This window comes from Bufo gargarizans, chromosome 1 (assembly GCF_014858855.1).
Source record: "Bufo gargarizans isolate SCDJY-AF-19 chromosome 1, ASM1485885v1, whole genome shotgun sequence".
Lineage (NCBI taxonomy): Eukaryota > Metazoa > Chordata > Amphibia > Anura > Bufonidae > Bufo > Bufo gargarizans.
The window spans coordinates 274,405,403-274,425,382 of NC_058080.1; the positions used below are offsets into that span (position 1 = coordinate 274,405,403).

Sequence of the window (19,980 nt, forward strand, 5' to 3'; positions counted from 1 at the left end):
TATCCCTGACCTTTTTGGGAATAGGGAACCGGAATTATGGCCTTTTGAGCCAGAAGCTTCCGAATCCCTTCTTCCAGATTTGTTTGGAGAACAGTTGTCTTTTGAATGGGAGTTACCCTGAAAATATTTGAGGGAGGAGGAAGACGGAAAACTATTTTGTAGCCTTCTGATATCGTATTTAAGACCCAAGGGTTTGTTGTAATTTTTTCCCAGTAGTCTAAAAAAGAACTTAGTCTCCCTCCTACCTGAGCACTGGCGTCATTGCTTTGACGGTTCCGTATTCTTTGTAGAAAAGAGGTACCCTCTACTCTTCTGGTTTCTTCCCCTTGACCAGCCTGAGTCCCTGTTCGTTTTCTTTGCTTGAAAGGGGGTCCCTTTTTTAACTCTCCGAAAGGGAAATTTCCTCTTCCCGGAATCTCTGGGAAAGGTCTTCTTAGAATCGGAAGCCTTTTCTAGGATGGACTCTAAATCCTCTCCAAACAATAAATTACCATGAAAAGGTAAGGTACATAATTTTAATTTTGAACTGACCTCACCTGACCAGGATTTTAACCAGAGGGACCTTCTTGCCACGACCGCTAACCCAGATGCCTTAGCAGCTATCCTGACAGATTCCGCAGTGGAATCAGATAGGAAATCCACAGCTTTGATTAAGAGCGGAAAGGAATCTTTAAGATCACCATATGTACTACCGCCTTTCAGTAGGGATTCTAACTGTGTGAGCCATTTTTTTAATGATCTGGATACTGAAGTTGCAGCTAGGTTTGGTTTAAACAGGGCCGCACAAGCTTCCCATGTTTTTTTAAGAGTCTGATCTGTCTTTTTATCCATGGGGTCCCTTAATGACCCCATGTCTTCAAATGGTAAGGCGTTAGGACCCTTCACTAATTTAGATAGGGAAACGTCTATCTTAGGACAGGTAGTTAACAAGGCTTCATCTTCGCTAGAAAAGGGGAGTCGTCGCCTTATTGTCCTAGGAATGAATAGTTTCCTATCCGGGGACCTCCATTCTCTTTTAATTAGATCGTGCATGTTTTTATGCACCGGAAAGCCTCGGTTAGACCTCTGCTCAAATCCACTGAACATCTCGTCATGGACTGATCTACAGATTTTTTCATCAGAAAGATCCATAGTGGCTCTAACTGCCTTAATTAATTCTCTGGTATCCTCAGATGAAAAGAGATAGTTTTTAAATTCGGAATCTGAACCAGAATCTTCAGACCCGAGTTCACCTGATTCTGAGTCCTCCTCTAATTCTGAATCAGATGCTTTTGTCGCTGGTCCCTGCGCCTGTTTGGAGCAGGAAGGGATTAATGAGGTGTCTGACATAACAGCCCTGATTTCTTCCCTAATTGTGTTTTTAAGTTCTTCTTTTAGGGACGGAACTAAATCCTTAGAAATGTTGTCCGTGCATTTTTTACACACTTTCCTAGCAGAAGAATCAGAAAGTTTAATAGAACAGAGACTGCACTTTTTTGCCCTCTGACTAGATTTTGCTTTCTGAGCACTCTCTTTCTCGCTCTGCACACATACAGAAAGAAAGAAAATACATAAGGGTTAATCTAACAGAATATACTGCCTTTACCCATGTCCTGGTAAATTACTCACTGGTACGGATCCCTGAGTGTTCTCCATAATTTCACCTGGGTCCAGCATCTTTTTTAGGGTAACAAAGGTCACTGTTCCCCCCTTAAGTAGTTTTACCTCAAGACCTCAGATCAGAGGACGACCTCCGCCATAATCCTGCGCGTTTTTTTTAATTTTCCCGCCGCCGCCGGCATGCGATCCACCGCCCGGAAGTGCTCTCAGGCCCCATACCGGAAGTAAGCTGTGGAACGCTTCGTGGAACGCATGGCGCGCGTCCACTTCCGGTGACGACACTGTGAGCGCCGGCCATGCCGGATCGCAGTGTGGAGTTTAAAGAAACCGACCGGAGGGACTCCCTGAGTGTCCGGCCCCACGTGGACCTGTCTGCCCGCGCCAGCAGCAGGTAAGAGACAGGTCTTTCAGAGCCCGACTTCCCCAATGGGGAACGGACTCTGCTGCCTCCTCACATGGCATTCACTTTTTTCTTCATGGTCGGCGACCATAAGAGAAAACCTATCTCCTACCTGGAGGGACAGGAAGACACTGAGGAGGAGCCGGAGGAGAGTCAAACTTATACTTCCTGTCCCTACCTGGTTGGAGGCGGGTCATCTCTCATGGTATGCCGTCATGGAGGATGAAAGGGAAAAAAGTGTTTTAGAAAAAGGTGCACAAGCAACAGGGATAATGGCAGCCTTGAAATGATTGTCAAAAGGCCATTCAAAAATATGTGGGAGATTCACAAGTTGTGGACTGTGGCTGGAGTCAGTGCTTCAAGAGCCACCACACACAGACGTATCCAGGACACGGGCTACAACTGTTGCATTCCTTGTTTTAAGCATTTTCTATGGGCTAAGGAGAATAAGGACTATTTTAGAGCACTTCATGCTTCTTTCTGCTGACAAGCTTTATGGTGATGCTTTTTTCGTTACACTGGTTAGCAGGTAGACCATTCTGCCTACACTGCCAAAAGTACCAATCCTTGGTTTATTAACCAGAGTATCACTGTGCTTCATTGACCAGCAAACTCGCCTGACCTAAACCCAATAGAGAATCTGTGAGGTATTGTCAAGAAGATGTGAGACAACAGACCCAACAATGCAGACGAGCTGAAGGCCGCTATCAAAGTAACCTGGACTTCCATAACACCTCAGCAGTCCGCAGGCTGATCACCTCCATGCCATATTGATGGAGTAATTCATGCAAAATGAGCCCTGACCAAGTATTGCGTGCATGTACTGTACATACTTTTCAATAGGCCAACATTTTTGTATTAATCATTTTCTAATTGGTCTTTATAATATTCTAATTTTCTGGGATACTAACTATTGGGTTTTTATGAGCTATAAGCCATAATCATCAACATTAGAAGAAATAAGTGTTTAAAACATATCACTCTGTGTGTAAGGAATCTATACAATATATTTTCACTTTTTGAAGAGAATTACTGAAATAAAATTAAAGGGAACCTGTCACCCAAAAATCGCCTATTAAGCTGTTTACAGTACCTTATAGTGCTGTATACTCGTTTCTTGATGCACTTTTTGTTCGTTTTCCCGCATGTCTGCTCATTCAGAAATCGATGTTATATTCAGCTGCTGCCCCGTGCTTCAAGTCAGGCTTGAAGTCACGGGGGCAGCGGCCTCGGCGTCTTACATGGCCCTCTCCCCGCCCCCTGCCTCTGTTACTGACAGCCGAACTCCGAATCCGGGACCGCGCTCAACGGCCGCATGCGCAGTAAAGGGCGGCAGGAGCGCGGTCCCGGCTGCCGCGCGTACTACGCGCCGTCTTACTTTCGCCGCACTGCGCATGCGCCCGACATCCTGTATCAAACGCGCCCGCGCCCAGATGCCGGGCGCGGGCGCGTTTGATACAGGATGTCGGGCGCATGCGCAGTGCGGCGAAAGTAAGACGGCGCGTAGTACGCGCGGCAGCCGGGACCGCGCTCCTGCCGCCCTTTACTGCGCATGCGGCCGTTGAGCGCGGTCCCGGATTCGGAGTTCGGCTGTCAGTAACAGAGGCAGGGGGCGGGGAGAGGGCCATGTAAGACGCCGAGGCCGCTGCCCCCGTGACTTCAAGCCTGACTTGAAGCACGGGGCAGCAGCTGAATATAACATCGATTTCTGAATGAGCAGACATGCGGGAAAACGAACAAAAAGTGCATCAAGAAACGAGTATACAGCACTATAAGGTACTGTAAACAGCTTAATAGGCGATTTTTGGGTGACAGGTTCCCTTTAACCTTTGAGGATGTTCTATATTATGGAGATGCACTAGTACTCATTAATCTGAATAATTTAACAACTAAACTTAACATGGTTTGTTGATGACGGCAGATGAGACGTCTATGTTGTTTTACCAATTAGAGAAGTCTGTATAGAAGGACAAGATTTGATTTATATATAATCTAGAATAATCTGAGTCGTCAATACCGATCCTGAAATACAGCCTGTAGACACAGTACTCTGTCTTATATATGTGAATGGAGCAGCGGAAGGACATGCACTGTCCACTGCATTCAGAAAGGGGACATGGGGACTGTGGATAATTTTTGTTGGATAATCCCTTAATATTTTCTTCCTAGAAAATGAGGGCAGGCATTCGCCAATGGGAATGGCAGCAAGACTTACGCATGTGGCATCTGTTTTTGGCCATGGCAGATACAGCATCCTCGTGGGTCAAAAATCTTACTACTGCTTCCCCAGAAGTACCTCCTGCATCTGCACTGTATTCAATATTTATCTTCAGTGGCATCACAGGGTGGAAAAACTGTGGGGAAAAAAGTAGTATTTACAGCAGTATCCTAAAGGCTACTTTCAGAGCTCTTGGCAGAAGTGGACATTCATTTTTAACTGCCCATCATTAACTCACATTTGCAATATCTTGCCCAGAAGCATGGAAAGGGAGACCTCGAATGTGGATATCATGGGCTGGTGATACAACTGTGAATTCATTAGCATCCACAACCTTCCCAGACATGTCCTTCCCATAATCTGCAGGAGGAGAATAACAATGCAAATTAAGTTCCCTTATTCATCAATTTGTACTCCTTGTATTAATACAATTCTATCCTCCACCAGAGCAGATTACGGTATATCTCTTTGTATATTGGTAACGTAATCCGGTCCAGAAAAATTCCCAGTCAGTGGGATCATTTATCACACAAGACGTTTCAATTTGCTTTACACTGATCCACTTTAAATGACCCACAAGGTCCAGTGAGAACCATATTGGACATACAATAGTAAATGTACAATGGCGAGTGATCCACTTGATGCTCATATCTAAATATCCTTACATATTGCAATTTTTATTTATTTATACTCTTTCCTATCTACAAATGTAAAGTAAAAAAAACTGTAGGTCTCTACGGACCGGTTTTCTCTGACACAATAGAAAACGGATCCGACCCCCATTGACTTTTAATGGTGTTTATGACGGACCCGTCGTGGCTATAAATGACAAAATACAACCGGATCCGTTCATGACGGATGCAGACGGTTGTATTATTGTAACAAAGGTGTTTTTGAAGATCCATGACGGATCCGCAAAAAACGCTAGTGTGAAAGTAGCCTTAACTGTAGGTTCACACAAAATTAGATTCAAAATAAAAAAAAACATCCAGTAGATCATCATAAGGACAAGCCAAGTTCCATTGAGACCTATTATAGCCAGCTCAATGAAAAGGCAGCTTTTCAGGACCTGCAGCAGCCCTGACAGCGTCCTACTCCCCTGTACATGTTGGAGCTACCTGCAGAATCCTAATGTATGTCTCTTGACTTGCAGGCGGTTTGTAACAATATAAATGTCATGCGGGAAACTCAGCCACATGACGGTTTACGTTTAACATGTGCAATTAGTCAGGTCCAGAAATGTGGTAAAATGGAGACTAAAATATCCAGTATCTCACCATTCATGTGATTGTTCTCACTGGCTAGGTCAGACTGCCGCTCTTTATTTTCATTATTAATGGAAAGGTCTGGGTCATAAAGTTCTTTCATCGTCGGGGCAAAAGTGACTCCTTTCCTTTTTCTAACAAGGAAGCGAGCATTTTGAATTTCATTTTTTCGGCTTGGAAAAATTTCAATGTACCTTAAAAAAGATAGAAGAGAAAGATAAAAATGAACACATAGTATGCCAAAAATGTATTCATATCTGAGAAACAAGGAATGTATGCATATCAAATTACTGTTCAGCACAGGAGGTCATAAACAAGTACTTCAATAACAGAGCAAACATTTGCATCTTTTTATGATATGATATCAAACATAATTTTCTAATTACACAGTGAAACCTTTGAGACAACTATTCAAAATGTCATTGAAAAAAGTGGTTTGCTGGGGGTGGTCTTCTGAAGAGGGGGTCTTTTTGAGAGGTTTGCTGGTTATAGATAACTGTAACAAATCTGGATCTTCTGAAAGATTACATTTCAAGTTTAAACCAGCCAATATCAACTGATACGACACATGCCACATTATGTGCCCTGTGTTTCAGATTTAGGGATACTTTAGGGGGTTTACATGCTCAGGTACATCCTTCAACTGCCTCCTGAGCTGCGATAGGGAGGAGCTGTAGGGGACACTGCCCCTGAGCCACCAGCTTGAATGGGGAGATCTCTGGATCCATGTGAGGCACGGGGCTGGTTCTAGCTTTGTTAGAAAGAGGTTGTCATGTACTATATGATGTCTGATTAATGTATAATAAAAATTCTAAAGGGGTTATCCTATGATTAAAAGGTGCTACTGATCACCCCATGAATGATCTCATTTATTGGGTGAAAGCATCCTTGAGTCAGCATCCAAAAATTATCATTTCAAAGCAGCATTCCTTATAACTGCCTCAGTCAGTCCATGAAAAGGGGCCTTTAGTCCTTTGTCTCGGGTTTAGAAACAATGGGGCACCACCATTCTCCATATCAAACGCTGAATAAACCGTAAATGCCTTGAAAGGGTTATCCCATGATCCCAGATTTCATACAGTACATGACAACCTCTTTCGAACAAAGCTAGAACCAGCCCTGTACCTCACATGGATCCAGAGATCTCCCCATTCAATGCTCTGCTAGATTGATATCAAGCTGGCAGCTCAAAGGGAGTGTCTTCTCTGCTGCAGCTAAGGGGGCGTGTCCATGCTCTCCCTATCACAGCTCAGGAGCCAGTTGAAGGATGAAACTGAGCATGTGCGACCATCTCAGCGAGCAGGTCATAGAAATAAGAAAAAAAGCAAACAGCAGGTGACGCTACACAGACACATTTTATTGAATAACTCTGTGGCTATGCAAAATTTTTAATTACATATAAATACAAAAGTATTCAGACCCAGGTGCTGGTTTGAAAACTGTAGAATATTTTCAGTGGGACAACCCCTTTTAAATGTTATTTGCCAGGACATTCCTTTAAGTGATAGAATGAACAAGTATACCCTATAACTGATATAATGAGATGCAATACTAGTATGCAATGCCAATGGTACATGAAAGGGAAAAGAAAAAAAAAACACGCAAATTACCTGCTGCCTATTTCCTTCTTGTGTCTCAAAAGTGCTTGTTCTGCATGTTCTTCAGAAATAAACTGTACAAATGCCTCTCCAGACTTGCGCCCCCGGTGGTCAAACACAAATGTTATGCCTTCATCGGCTATACTCAGGCCTGTAAAGACATGGATTTTCATAAAACAAAGACGGGTGTACTGAAAATGTGAACTTACCTTTTCCAAAGCAGGGCTGTGTAACTAGCAACTTACAGAGTGAATGTGTCCCCACTGCATATAGTAGCTAGAGCTGTATGGAAAAATGACGGACCCTGATGGGTGCACTGCCACCACTTACAGCATCAGAGTTTAGCCTACTTGCAGAGCTATACAACCATTGAATCCTCAGATTTAGTATCAGCAATAAGGCCGGTCATACAAGAGAAAGTATTAGGCTGACCATAGTTTTAAAAATTGATGCACACAACCATTCATGATGGCATGTGATCACTAGGTTTGAAAAAAACTTTGGCTGCTGTGCGCAAGGATCAGGAAGTCCGTTTTATGGATTTTTCTTTTTAAAGCTGACTCCCTGGTCGGCCAGGTTTGTCTGCCATGTTGCCAGTAGGATTCTTGGTAAGTAGTTGTCTTTGGGTAAGTCCCAAAAGACAACCGATTGGACGTCATGCGATATGAGAGCCTCAACTTTTTATTTTATGTAAATGCAACATATTTAAAGGGGTGTCCAGGTTGAGAGCTGAACCCGGACATAAGCTCCCCTTCACTCATTTGTAGCTGCAACGCTCCCTCCTACCAATGAAATTTACCTGAAAAGAAATTGACAATATCCTGTTCACTACAGCTGTATGGAAGACCGCGGAGGCGCACCGTGCCGTCGCTTGGGGCACCAGCCACTGACTGTGCAGCTTGAGACACAGAAGAGGACGTGGTGGGTGACATGGGAGCCTGCAGCCTCTGCAGCAATGACTCTGCATCTTTCTGGCTCATTTCAAACACTGCAAAACAAGTACGGGTTAGAAAAAACTGTTTTAAACAATATTATATAATCAATATAAACTTAAAGGATAGCCGCCTTACATCTGGTGCCACTAGAGGCAGAGATTGTAAAGAGCCCATTTGCATCCCTTTCTGTCCAGAATTGCAGAGGAGCCTGTATGGCCTATAAGTCTCCTCACGCCGATTAAGGTGTAGTACCCCCGTTTAATGAAAATTACATGTTATTTCATTTTACCCTTAAAAAGGGGTTGTCCAGGGTTTTTCATTGATGACATATCCGCAGGACAGGTCATCAATATCAGATTGGCCGGGGTCCAACACCCAGCACCCCCGCCGATCTATGGTCTACCACTGCTGCCATCTATGGTCTTTGCCATAGACAGCAGCGGTGAAAAGGAAGAGAGACATGGGTACCGGGTGTCAGACCCCCACCGATCTGATATTGATTACCTGTCCTGAGGATAGGTCATCAATAGTAAAAGCTTGGACAACCCCTTTAAAGGGTTTGTCCGCACTACAGGTACTAATAAGATATCCTATCAGATTGATAGGGGTCAGAGTCCCGACACCCCCCCAGCTGTTTGAAGGGGCTGAGGAACTTGTGAGCGCTGTGTCCTCTTTAGTGTTTATCTGCACGCTGTCTACATTGTACCGTAATTACAGCGCTTCCTCTCCCATTCTTTTTATTAGAACCTCCCCTTTAAACACCTAATCGGCAGGGGTGCCAGGCGTCGGACTTCCATCGATCTGATACTGATGACCTGTCCTGAGAGTAGGTTATCAGTATCTGTAGCCCATATTAAAATTCATTAGAAGTGCCTTCACTTGCCATTCAAGACTTTTGGCGCCTTCCTTCCGTATTAGCATTACACCATAGGAGCTGGAGTAAACCTGTACCCTAGGGTGAGTATCGAGTTCTGTCCAACTTTTTTTTTTTTTTTTCTAAATGTATTCTGGGGTCAGTACAATAAGGGTAAAAAGCAGTTTTTTGTTTTTCTACTTTCACAAAAAAAACGAAAAAAAAAAACTGTCATCACACTCAAAGACCCATAACATTTCCTTTTTCCATTGACTGAGCTCTCCGAGGGCTTGTGTTTTTGTGGGATAATTTGGGATTTTCATTGTGCCATTTTCAGGTCCATATGACTTTTTGATCATGTTATTGTGTATTTTTAGGGGGTGGAATGAACAAAAAACAGCAAACTTTCAATTTTTTATGATGATGTTCACCGTAAGGGATAAATCATGTGACTAGTGAGGAGTGAAGCGAGCTTCGTATGGTACATCCCAAGTCGCTTTATTCAAAACTTTAGATTAATACTGCACAGAGATCCATCTCTGTACAGTATTAAAATGTATGGGCTCTGATGAGCCAAAGTTAGTTATTTGCAAAGTCGGCTACTTTAACAGGGTTCAGCAAAAAAGCTTCCGTTACTGATAATACAACCATCTGCATCCGTTATGAACGGATCCGGTTATATTATCTTTAACATAGCCAAGACGGATCCGTCATGAACTCCAATTAAAGTCAATGGACGACGGATCCGTTTTCTATTATAGCACATTGTGGCAGAGAAAACGGATCTGTCCTCATTGACTTGCATTGAGGGTCATGCCGGATTATTCCATCATGTTGCGGTTTGCTCTCCGGTCTGGGAACTCAACTAAATGGAACGGAATCCATTTTGGAGCACTCCGTTCTGTTCAGTTTAGTCCCCATTGACAATGAATAGAGACAAAACTGAAGCGTATTTGTTTTTTTCTGGTATTGAGCCCCTATGACGGAACTCAATACCGGAAAACTAAAACGCTAGTGTGAAAGTACCCTAAGACTTCGTTGAATAATTTCGCTAGTTGATTTTTAAAGTGTAAAAACACTTTAAAACTTGGAACCAAACTTGGCTTTGGTTCCAAATGGGCAGGACGAACACACTCCGTTTTAATCTTCAACTGTCACCTGCTGTAACCTCTGTTAGAAGCTGTGGCAGTTACAGGGAGAATTCTGCAGCAGAGAGGATGCACCCCCTGAGACAGGACATGTCCCCTGTCCTCAGACAAATAAATCTAGCAGAACAGTTGGAGCAGAATGGGGAATCTCTGGATCCATGTGCAGTACAGAGCTGGTTCTAGCTTTGTTAGAAAGACATTTCCAAAAAGGTACACTTCCAGCTCACCTTATTCACAAATGGTCCACGTGCTCAGAATGAACAGCTAGTCCTTGAAACATCAAAAAGAAAAAGTTTCCGGCGCTGTAGTGTTTTTCAGTAAAATCTTCCTCTTTATCAACGTAACATAAATCCATGTACAGACAAAATCGCTAAACGCGTAAACTATCGCATGGTTTAAGGATTTGTCTGTACATGGATTTATGTTACGTTAATAAAGAGGACGTTTTTACTGAAAAACACTACAGCGCCGGAAACTTTCTTTTAGAAAGAGATTGTCATGTACTATATGATGTCTGATAGCATCACCCGTTTAACTCGAGTCCTGGTACTGATCTTTCTTTTCAAAAATATAACAGAAATTCAGCAAGCTGTAAAAGCATTTAATGTATGAAACCAAAGACAGCAGCACGGGGTACTGAAGTTGCTCACCTTCTACATAGCGCTGTCCCAAGTACTTTTTGTGTTGTTCTAATGCTTTTACCAAGTCATCGGCCGTCTCAAACTCAATGACTGCATCTCCCCGCGGTTTTCCATCCCTATTAAATATGAAGTGCACCCCGTCTATGCCATTCCGCACATTGCAACCTGAAAAATTCCAGCAACAGCATTCTAGAGTCACATGCAAAACTACAAATATTACTTCCCAGAATTAGCATTATTTTAATTTATAAATATTTTATTTTAATGCTATAACAAGTAAACCTGTGTAGCCAATTACAAAATATATTAAAAAAAAAGGGGTCCTAATAGGTTTCGGTTTATCATAGTATTGTAGGGTAGAGAACCATCCATAAGAAAACCTAAAGTGTTAACAGAATCTGTCCAGTCTTCAGCTTTTGGAGCTGTGGTGACATTATACTGCAGTGGCGGGCTGAGAACATATGCAGGATAAAAAGGACTGTATGTAAAACATTTAAGGGGTTCTCCGAGATTTTGATACTGAACGCCTAGGTCATCCATATCTGATCGGTGGGGGTCAGACTCCCAGCACATCTGTCAATCACTGGAGCACTGCAGCCGCTTCCTAGGCTAGTGACGTCTCGTACATCTGTCACATGGCCTAGGAGCAGCTCAGTCCCATAGAAGTGAATGGAGCTGAAGCAATTTACAGCGCTGTGCTTGGTAAGCGGTCTTCAAACTGCTGATCTGTGGAGATGTTGGGAGTTGGATCCCCCACTGACCAGATATTAATGACCCATTCTGAGGATAGTCCATCGATATGAAAATCTTGGACATCCCGTATAAAATCATTCCCTTAGAGTTAGTTGTACCCCATTTGTTAATAGTACCGATATCTAAAAGATTATTGTGCATGTGGACTAATGTCATTTGAAAACCTTCTAGATACCTGTAAGCCTGTATTGGTCTTTGACATGAATTTTGAGATAAATTTCATGAAAGTTCATATTTTAAGCGGTAGCTCAAGCATTCCTCATAATTAAAAGGTATAAAGACATACCAGAGAAAAAACTGAGCACATCCTCTGCAGTGCAAGACCATGGCAGCCCTCTAGCACGCACAATGAACATCTTACTTGGTCCTGTATTTACAGGCCCTGGTTCATACTCTGGTAAATCAAAGTAGTCTTCAGTTTCATGTGAACCGTACGGACTCTGCCAAAACAAAAAGCAGAAAACATGTCACAAAATACACCAGACACTGGGCTGGGGAGAGGCAGGTGCTCATGAATAGGAGGGCTCCCAAGCTTGCGCAGCGTACTGAGCAGACTCTAGGGCTTTGCTCCTACTGGCGCAACTCAGTAGTGATCATAGCAAAAGTACTGGGTTACTAAGAACCTGGAGATGATCGACACATCCTTGTGATCTCTGTCTGGAGCAGAGCTGTCATGTATGCCCTCCAACTAAGGATGTTGATGTCCTGACATATACAACTGCCAATATAAAAGCTAGGGAGGAGGTGGCCTTTGGCCAAGATTTACTAATCCTGTAGACGGTGGAAACTTAGACATCAGATCATCACTATCTGGATGATAGACATGGTGCAGGGATAGACGCTTTTCTCTGACTCTGTACCAACTATTGGTTGGCTCACTGTGCAACAGAATTTTATGCCAGAATTGTGGTGCACAATGGTGCATCTTCGGCACCATCCCTTCAAACGTTTTCACATAAGGTGCTCTAAAAGGGCCTTCTTCTGAAAGGTCTCTTTCACAATGACAATTTAGTTGCATACATCACCACCTTCAGGGTGGATAAAAATCTATGATTTTTTTTCATAAAGAGATTTTTGGGATTTAAATCAGATTATTTTTTTATTTAAAATCCGATTTTTTTAAATATAAAATGCTTTTTGAGGAAAATATATTACCATCCAAAAGGTTATTCCATCATGAAATAAAGATTTTTTTTTTTTTTATTATGTAGAATAAGGCTGTATATGTTTAATTTTTTGGGTAAATAAATTCCATTAATCCATTCACAATGTCATGCTCTTCCAGAGGTTTTTGTAAGATTATTGGGCAGTTTCTCTGCCTACAAGATATTATCACAGATGCTTGGTTTACTTTTGCAGTTCTCAAAACTGAATTTGACTCAGCAGAGATCACATGCCTCACAGCAAAAATGTTATAACATGAACAGAGTTGAGAAAAAGACCTTAATCCTAACTTCTACAAAATCTACTTGCATATTATAAGTTATACCAGCAAGAATTATTCTTTATGTAGAAAACTGTGATTTAAATCAAGCCTTACTGAATCGTGATTTAAATCAGTTTGATTTAAATCAAATCCACCCTGACCACCTGCTTATTTGCTGACCTTATTACCTCAGTTCAAGCTCTCAGTTCTTCTCTTTGACAACTGCCGCAGGTCTAGTCTCTCTACTTCCTGGCCTGCTGCTGAGAATAAGTCCTCTTCTAGTGCCCAACGCTTAGTGCTCCGTCTCCAAGCTGCTTCTGTCACTTGCGTCTCTTAAAGGGTAACATTTGACAGAGAACAATAAATGAGAATAAGAAAGGAGCAGAAGACGGAGCAGAGAAGTGTCAGCGTAAAGAGAAGAGGAGATTTTACCCACCCCAATAAATTGCACTGCTTGCTGTTTTCTAATGTGGGATGTAGAAAACAGACACACCCCATTACCCCACTGGCATCTACTGGCAAGGTAGGGTTGGAACTGCATCCACATTAGATAGATGGCCAGTGCATGCAAAACTGGCTCATTGGACTGGCATGCATCTAATGTGTTGAATGCGTTGGCCACATCATAACCATTTTTCCTACATACCCGTAAAGTGCATACTGTGGCACAATACATCCGTCTACAAATGCTGTCCGTTTGCATGCAGATTGCCGGATCACTCTGCTGCAAGTGTAAAATGGGCCTAAGGGTCCATTCACACGGCCGTTGTTTCTTTCCTGATCTGTTCCGTTTTTTGCTGAACAGATCTGGACCAGATCTGTACCCATTCATTTTCAATGGGTCCTGAAAAAAAATCTAACATTGTGCTGTCCGTTTTTTTTCAGGACCCATTGAAAATGAATGGGTCCAGATCTGTTCTGAAAAAAACTACAAAAGGTCCTACCACTCTGGAGTGCCAACTATAGGGACACCTACCGCACTGTCAAACAGACCAGTCAGAAAGTGAACTGGTACAAGGATGGGATACGCTTGATATGAAACTTTAGATCTAGGAATTTATTAGGAGGTAGGCCTGCACAATATAAATCGCCAAAGCAATCGCAATCAATCGCCATATCGCAATCGCCCGACCCAAAAATGCTGCAATTCTATTACCATATTTTTCTCTTTATAAGACAAACTCCCCCCCCCCCCCCCCCCCAAAAGTGGGGGGAAAATGTCAGTGCGTCTTATAAAGCGATGGTTGACACGGGTGTATCGCCGGCCGCTATGCTGCACAGCGCGGCCGGCGAAACATCAGTTACAGTATGGGGAGGGAGGAGGGGCTGGAGGCAAGTCGTTATTTTAATGAACAAATGTTCTTTTATTTATCTGTTCTGTGCTATTAAGAAAATGGCAAGTTTTGTATTTTGTACTTTTGCAGTAATGCAAATATATTATTTAATTTAGTAAAAGATGTTTTATTTTGAAAAACACTGTGCATTTCAGTTCTTGAGTTAAGCATAACTGCACTTCAGCATTATCAGAAATTTCTTTGTGCTTTTGCCTTGAAAATCCAAGCAAATAGACCTCTAGCACAAGTCCCTTAAAATATCGCATCTCATACCGTTATCGCAATTTTTAGGGCCCTAATCGCAATCGCACAAAATTCCCATATCATGCAGCTATATTAGGAGGATAAAATTTGAAGTCAGTTTTGCAGTAGTCTATGTTGGCATACTCTAGGCCAGTGATGGTGAACCTTTTAGAAGCAGTGTGTCCAAACTGCAACCCAAAACCCACTTATTTATCGCAACGTGCCAACCTGAAATCTACAGTCTAATAGGGCTGCAACGATTAATCGATGTAATCGATTATATTCGATAACTGGATTCGTTGTCGACGAATCCAGTTATCGAATAATCGCCGATTCGTTGCTATTCGGGCGGGCGGGCGGTCGCTGCATCTTTATTTTACCTTTTTACAATGACGCTCCCAGTCCTGTAACAGCCAGGCAGAGCGGACGGCGGCGTAACGTCACTCACTCACGTGACACGCCTGCTCCGCCTCCTTCATTCATGAAGTGGGCGGAGCAAGCGCGTCACGTGATTGAGTGACGTTACGCCGCCGTCCGCTCTGCCTGGCTGTTACAGGACTGGGAGCGTCATTGTAAAAAGGTAAAATAAAGATGCAAGCACCGGGGCCGGGGCTGTTAGGGGGAGGGGGGATCTGTCTATGGCACTGCTATGGGAAGGGGGATCTGTCTATGGCACTGCTATGGGAAGGGGGGTCTGTGTATAGCACTGCTATGGGGAGGGGGGAGGCTCTGTCTATGGCACTGCTATGGGGAGGGGGGTCTGTGTATGGCACTGCTATGGGAAGGGGGGCCTGTGCACTGTTATGAGGAAAGGGATCTGTGCACTGTTATGCCCATAACAGTGCACATATCCCCCTCTCCATAACTACGCCGTGCACATATCCCCCTCTCCATAACTACGCCGTCCACAGATCCCCCATAATAGTGTCGTCCACAGATCCCCCATAATAGTGTCGTCCACAGATCCCCCATAATAGTGTCGTCCACAGATCCCCCATAATAGTGTCGTCCACAGATCCCCCATAATAGTGTCGTCCACAGATCCCCCATAATAGTGTCGTCCACAGATCCCCCATAATAGTGTCGTCCACAGATCCCCCATAATAGTGTCGTCCACAGATCCCCCATAATAGTGTCGTCCACAGATCCCCCATAATAGTGTCGTCCACAGATCCCCCATAATAGTGTCGTCCACAGATCCCCCATAATAGTGTCGTCCACAGATCCCCCATAATAGTGTCGTCCACAGATCCCCCATAATAGTGTCGTCCACAATTTGTTTTAATATGACCTTTGAACATAATTTTTCAAGTAAGATCATATAAACCTCTCTGTTTTGTAATTTTGTCGTTTTTCCCGATTAATCGATTAATCGTAGAAATTAATCGGCAACTAATCGATTATTCAAATAATCGTTAGCTGCAGCCCTACAGTCTAATATACTATATCTTCCATGTACTTTATCATTTAGGTACAATATCCTGCCTGCATTCAATGCGCTGCAGGAAAAGTCTAAGGCACATTGGTACACCATAGATTCTTTCCAGGGTGCGGGTGCCCACAGAGAGGGCTCCGAGTGCCGCCTCTGGCACCCGTACCACCACCATTGGTATAGACTAAATTTATAAAATATTGCTATATCTTTGTTAAATTTCGTGCCCCATTAAATCTAACACTTTTGTCCAGTAATGCTACTCCGGTTTTATATGTCTGCCCCTACTGATAAATTGGGAGTTAAACTAATTAACATAGCTAACCACACCCACTAAACTGTAGCGGGTGATGGTACACAGCTAACCCCAAAAAGTCACAAAGCCCTATTCTGAGACTTTGTGAAGCCAGCATTCTGGAGGGCAGGGTGTGATGAATTCCCCTGTGTGTTATCATTCGGGGAAACCGCCAGCATGTCCATGTGATAGTGTTCCTTTGTAAGTGGGAGCAGCTCTAGTCATATTAGGGCTATGGCTTCATTTAACAGAGCTTGTACAGGTTTGATGGATTGCTGTGAATTGAATCCTGCTGCCCAGGATAGCTCATCAGTATCAGATTGGCGGGGGTCTGGCACCCGGCACCCTTGCCGATCCGGAGTTTGAAGCGGTTGTGGCGCTCCACAAACACTGCTTGCGCTTTAAAATTACCTATGCGCGTCACGACCCGGTGAAGGGAGTCAGATCCCCGCCGATCTGATGCTCATGGCCTATCCTGAGGACAGGTAACCAATGTTTTTAAACTTTTTATTAACATAGAGAATTTAACATCAGCATCATACAGTTCTGTTACATGTCATAACACAGACATAGATAAAGAATCTACACTATCAATTTCTTCAGTTACCCACTGCACTATTACCGTCTCATAGGACAGTAAATTAATTTATATTATATGACACATTCGGATGATCCCACTAAGCCGATTAACCCAAAGTTCCTCGAGCCGCCGTCTCGAGGCTGAATACCAAGTGTGAGGTGACTCGCACCACAGACCCCAGACCTTGTCAGATTTTTTAGATTTGTTGCGGTGTTTAAACACTAACACAATATATACGGTAGTATCTGGTTTATTTGCAATTTCCACATGGACAGGTTTGGCGTATTGGGGGTCATTCCATCTGAGAGCAATACATTTACGTGCCATGAAAAGTGATTCTCTCAGAAATGTTGTCGTGTAATGATCCCATATACCCTCATTCACTATTCCCAGCAGGCAAACCTCAGGGGCGCCATCCACCCGAACCGGTAATAGATTGGAGAGAAATGCTGTCACTTCCTTCCAGAATACGGCAATCAGGTTCATCTCCATATCATGTGCCAGAAGTCCGCTTCCAGTGCCCTGCATCTTGGGCATGCTGTGGATGATGCTCTGCCCATTCTATATTATCTGGTTGGCGTGAGATATGTCTGATGAATATTGTACAGTTGGATTATTTTGTTATGGACTGCTGGTGATACTGGTAGAGGAGATTGTAATAAATCAGTTAGACTCTTCAGTGAGTGTGGGTATCAATCTTTTCCATTTGTCCATCACCCTGAGGGGACTGGTATTAGCAGTCGCATGTACTAAGTCCGAGTAGGTTACTGACACTAGTCCTCTAGGTCCTTGGGTTTTCACGACTCCTATGAGTGGGTACTTCTAGATCGTTTTGCTAGTATTCGGGAATGTACCCTGTATGGCAGATCTAAGTTGTACAGGTAACCAATATTAACCCCTTTAAAGAAAGAATAAGATCAGATTTTTTTTGTTTTTCAAAACTCAACGGGGGTTGAATTATAAAGACTGATGTTTTCTATGCTGGTCTTGGTATCCCTTCTGCCACAGGAGGACCTGCGTAACTTAGGCCTCCATTCACACATCAGTGATGAAATTTGTGATAGGGGAGCAGTGATTCATCCGTGCAGATGTCCGTGTTTGGTCCACATATCCGTATTTTGCTCTCCATGTGTCATCTGCGTTTCAGTGACACTGAACAGCGGAAAACAAATTTTCATAGCATCTTTTCCTAACGGTCTGTGAAACACAGTTTGCATCCGTGTTTTTCATGGACCCATATACTATAATGGGCGTGATGAATCCGTGAACACAGACAAAATAGAGCAGGCTTCCTAAAAACACGGACCGTGCTAAAAGACTGATGTGTGAATACACACATTAAAATGAATGAGGACGTGAGCTGTCCGTGGAGAACGTGTACAGCGCACATGCGTGGAACACTATCATGTGAATGAGGCTTTAGGATGAGGAGTGCACCTAGTCATAAATTAGGATACAATAATGATAACCCATCCTTAGGATCACATCGGCAAGGCGGGTGCCCAACCTGTTCTAACAGTTGATTGGTGGGGGTCCTGGGAGTCATACCACCGCTGATCTCATATTGATGACCGATCCAGAATATAAGTTATCAATATTATTTTGAGGATAACCCCTTTAAGCGCATCCTCCAGCAATCCATTCACCTAAAATTAAATGTATTTCCGGCATCTTTTAGGCCACACAATTAATCTGCCGGGGTTATAGCCTTGCCCACACCACCTTTTCAGAAAATAGCAAGGGCAGCATAAGACCATCAGAAAAAAATGGAATTTAAAAAAGGTGCAACCCATTAAAGGGACCCACCAAGTTTGGGATCCATCAGTTAGAATTATGGAATACATAAATTCTACACTGACATGCCATACCAACACGTGACCCAACCGGCCAATCGCTAGCAGTAAGAATGCTGTATGATCGCTGCAACCGGTGATCAGAGAGACCAGCGGGGACTCTGTAAGCGTCAGAACAGGAACAGCGAAGAATTGGTGAGGAGAGTATCCCCCTTTTTTTTTAATGACGCTATACCACTCTGAGTCTATGTAATGAATAAATAATCAGGGTGATGATAACCCTTTAAACCCTCATGACTCCCACCGGTGTCCGCCATTCACTTGTATCAGGTTCTTTGCACATCTGCATCAAGGTTTCTGATGGATCAAAATCGAAGCCTAAGGGTATAGTCACACTTGCAGGTTTCGATCATTCTATATTTTAAATGATATTTCTGAGGACACCCCACAGACTTCTAAGCAATCCATCCTGGATAGAGCAGATCAGAAGCCGCCCAACCCCCCTCACTGACCACACACGTCCCTGGGCTCGTTACCTGGTAGCTGCGGGTGCAGAAGGACCTCTGAAGCCTCCTGCTGGCCTGCGCTGGAGCCCACAGCCTCCCTGCCGGCCACACACAGCTCTGCAGCTCGGGCGTTGCTCTCCGCAGCACTGCAGCTCCCTGGCCCCTCAGCAGAAGCTGAGCTATTGAGGCGCTGATGATTCTGCAGCTCCCGGCCATGCAGAGGAAGGGCAAACACCGCACCCGGAAACCCAGGAGGAGCTCACCAACGATCAGCGACGACTGCCCGGCTCCGAAACAGGAAGAAGAACTACAGCTCCCAGCAGCCCCTGCTTCGCGTACAACCAATGGGGAAAGGAGAAAAGCTATAGGAACTACATCTCCCAGCGACCCTCGCTTCATCCCGACCAATCAGTGAAAACGTGCAAAACGTGACGTAGAACGGCTACTTCCGGTACGTACGTTCGGCCAATGAATGGGAGCAGCAGGACAGAACTACATCTCCCGTCATGCAATAGTGTGCGCAGCCTGTAGATAGTGCCGGTGTTCCGGAATTTACTGCTACCCGGAAAATTTTGCTACCCACGTCACTTCCGGTAGTGACGTGGAAGGTGTGTCACCTACCTCGGCTCCTCATTGGCTCTGCCGGGGGTTGGTGGCGCAGGCGCAGAGGATTCCCAAGTAGCGTGAACGCGCCGAAGGTAGCAGAAAATTCCGGGCCACTGCGCATGCGCGAAAAAGACGGCCGAACGTAGCAGAAAATTCCGGCTTCGCGCGTGCGCAGTGGGCCGGAATTTTCTGCTACCTTCGGCTCCTACTGCGCCTGCGCCGAGCCGTCTTGTTTAGCAAGCAGAAGGTAGCAGAAGATTCCGGTCTACTGCGCATGCACGAAGCCGGAATTTTCAGCTACCTTCGACACCTACTGCGCCTGCGCCCAGGACCAATAACATTTGAACTACTTTAG

General features: G+C 44.0%; 1 protein-coding gene across 3 annotated transcripts in view; it reads right to left on the bottom strand.

Moving 5' to 3' along the window:
* The window catches only part of GRSF1 (G-rich RNA sequence binding factor 1), a 37,693-nt gene extending 18,249 nt beyond the window's left edge, over window positions 1-19,444 (bottom strand). For 2 of the 3 annotated variants that reach the window (XM_044303502.1, XM_044303510.1), the window contains exons 1-8: window positions 19,050-19,444; window positions 11,697-11,850; window positions 10,667-10,822; window positions 7,880-8,068; window positions 7,093-7,231; window positions 5,495-5,676; window positions 4,456-4,577; window positions 4,215-4,353 (exon numbers count right to left, since the gene is read on the bottom strand). In XM_044303502.1, coding sequence (XP_044159437.1) covers window positions 4,215-4,353; window positions 4,456-4,577; window positions 5,495-5,676; window positions 7,093-7,231; window positions 7,880-8,068; window positions 10,667-10,822; window positions 11,697-11,850; window positions 19,050-19,418 — 1,450 coding nt within the window. In that variant the 5' untranslated portion in view covers window positions 19,419-19,444. Of the gene's footprint in view, window positions 1-4,214; window positions 4,354-4,455; window positions 4,578-5,494; window positions 5,677-7,092; window positions 7,232-7,879; window positions 8,069-10,666; window positions 10,823-11,696; window positions 11,851-13,024; window positions 13,169-19,049 lie in introns of all 3 variants that reach the window. The other variant, XM_044303519.1, reaches the window with a different exon arrangement.
* Window positions 19,445-19,980: the final 536 nt, after the last annotated feature.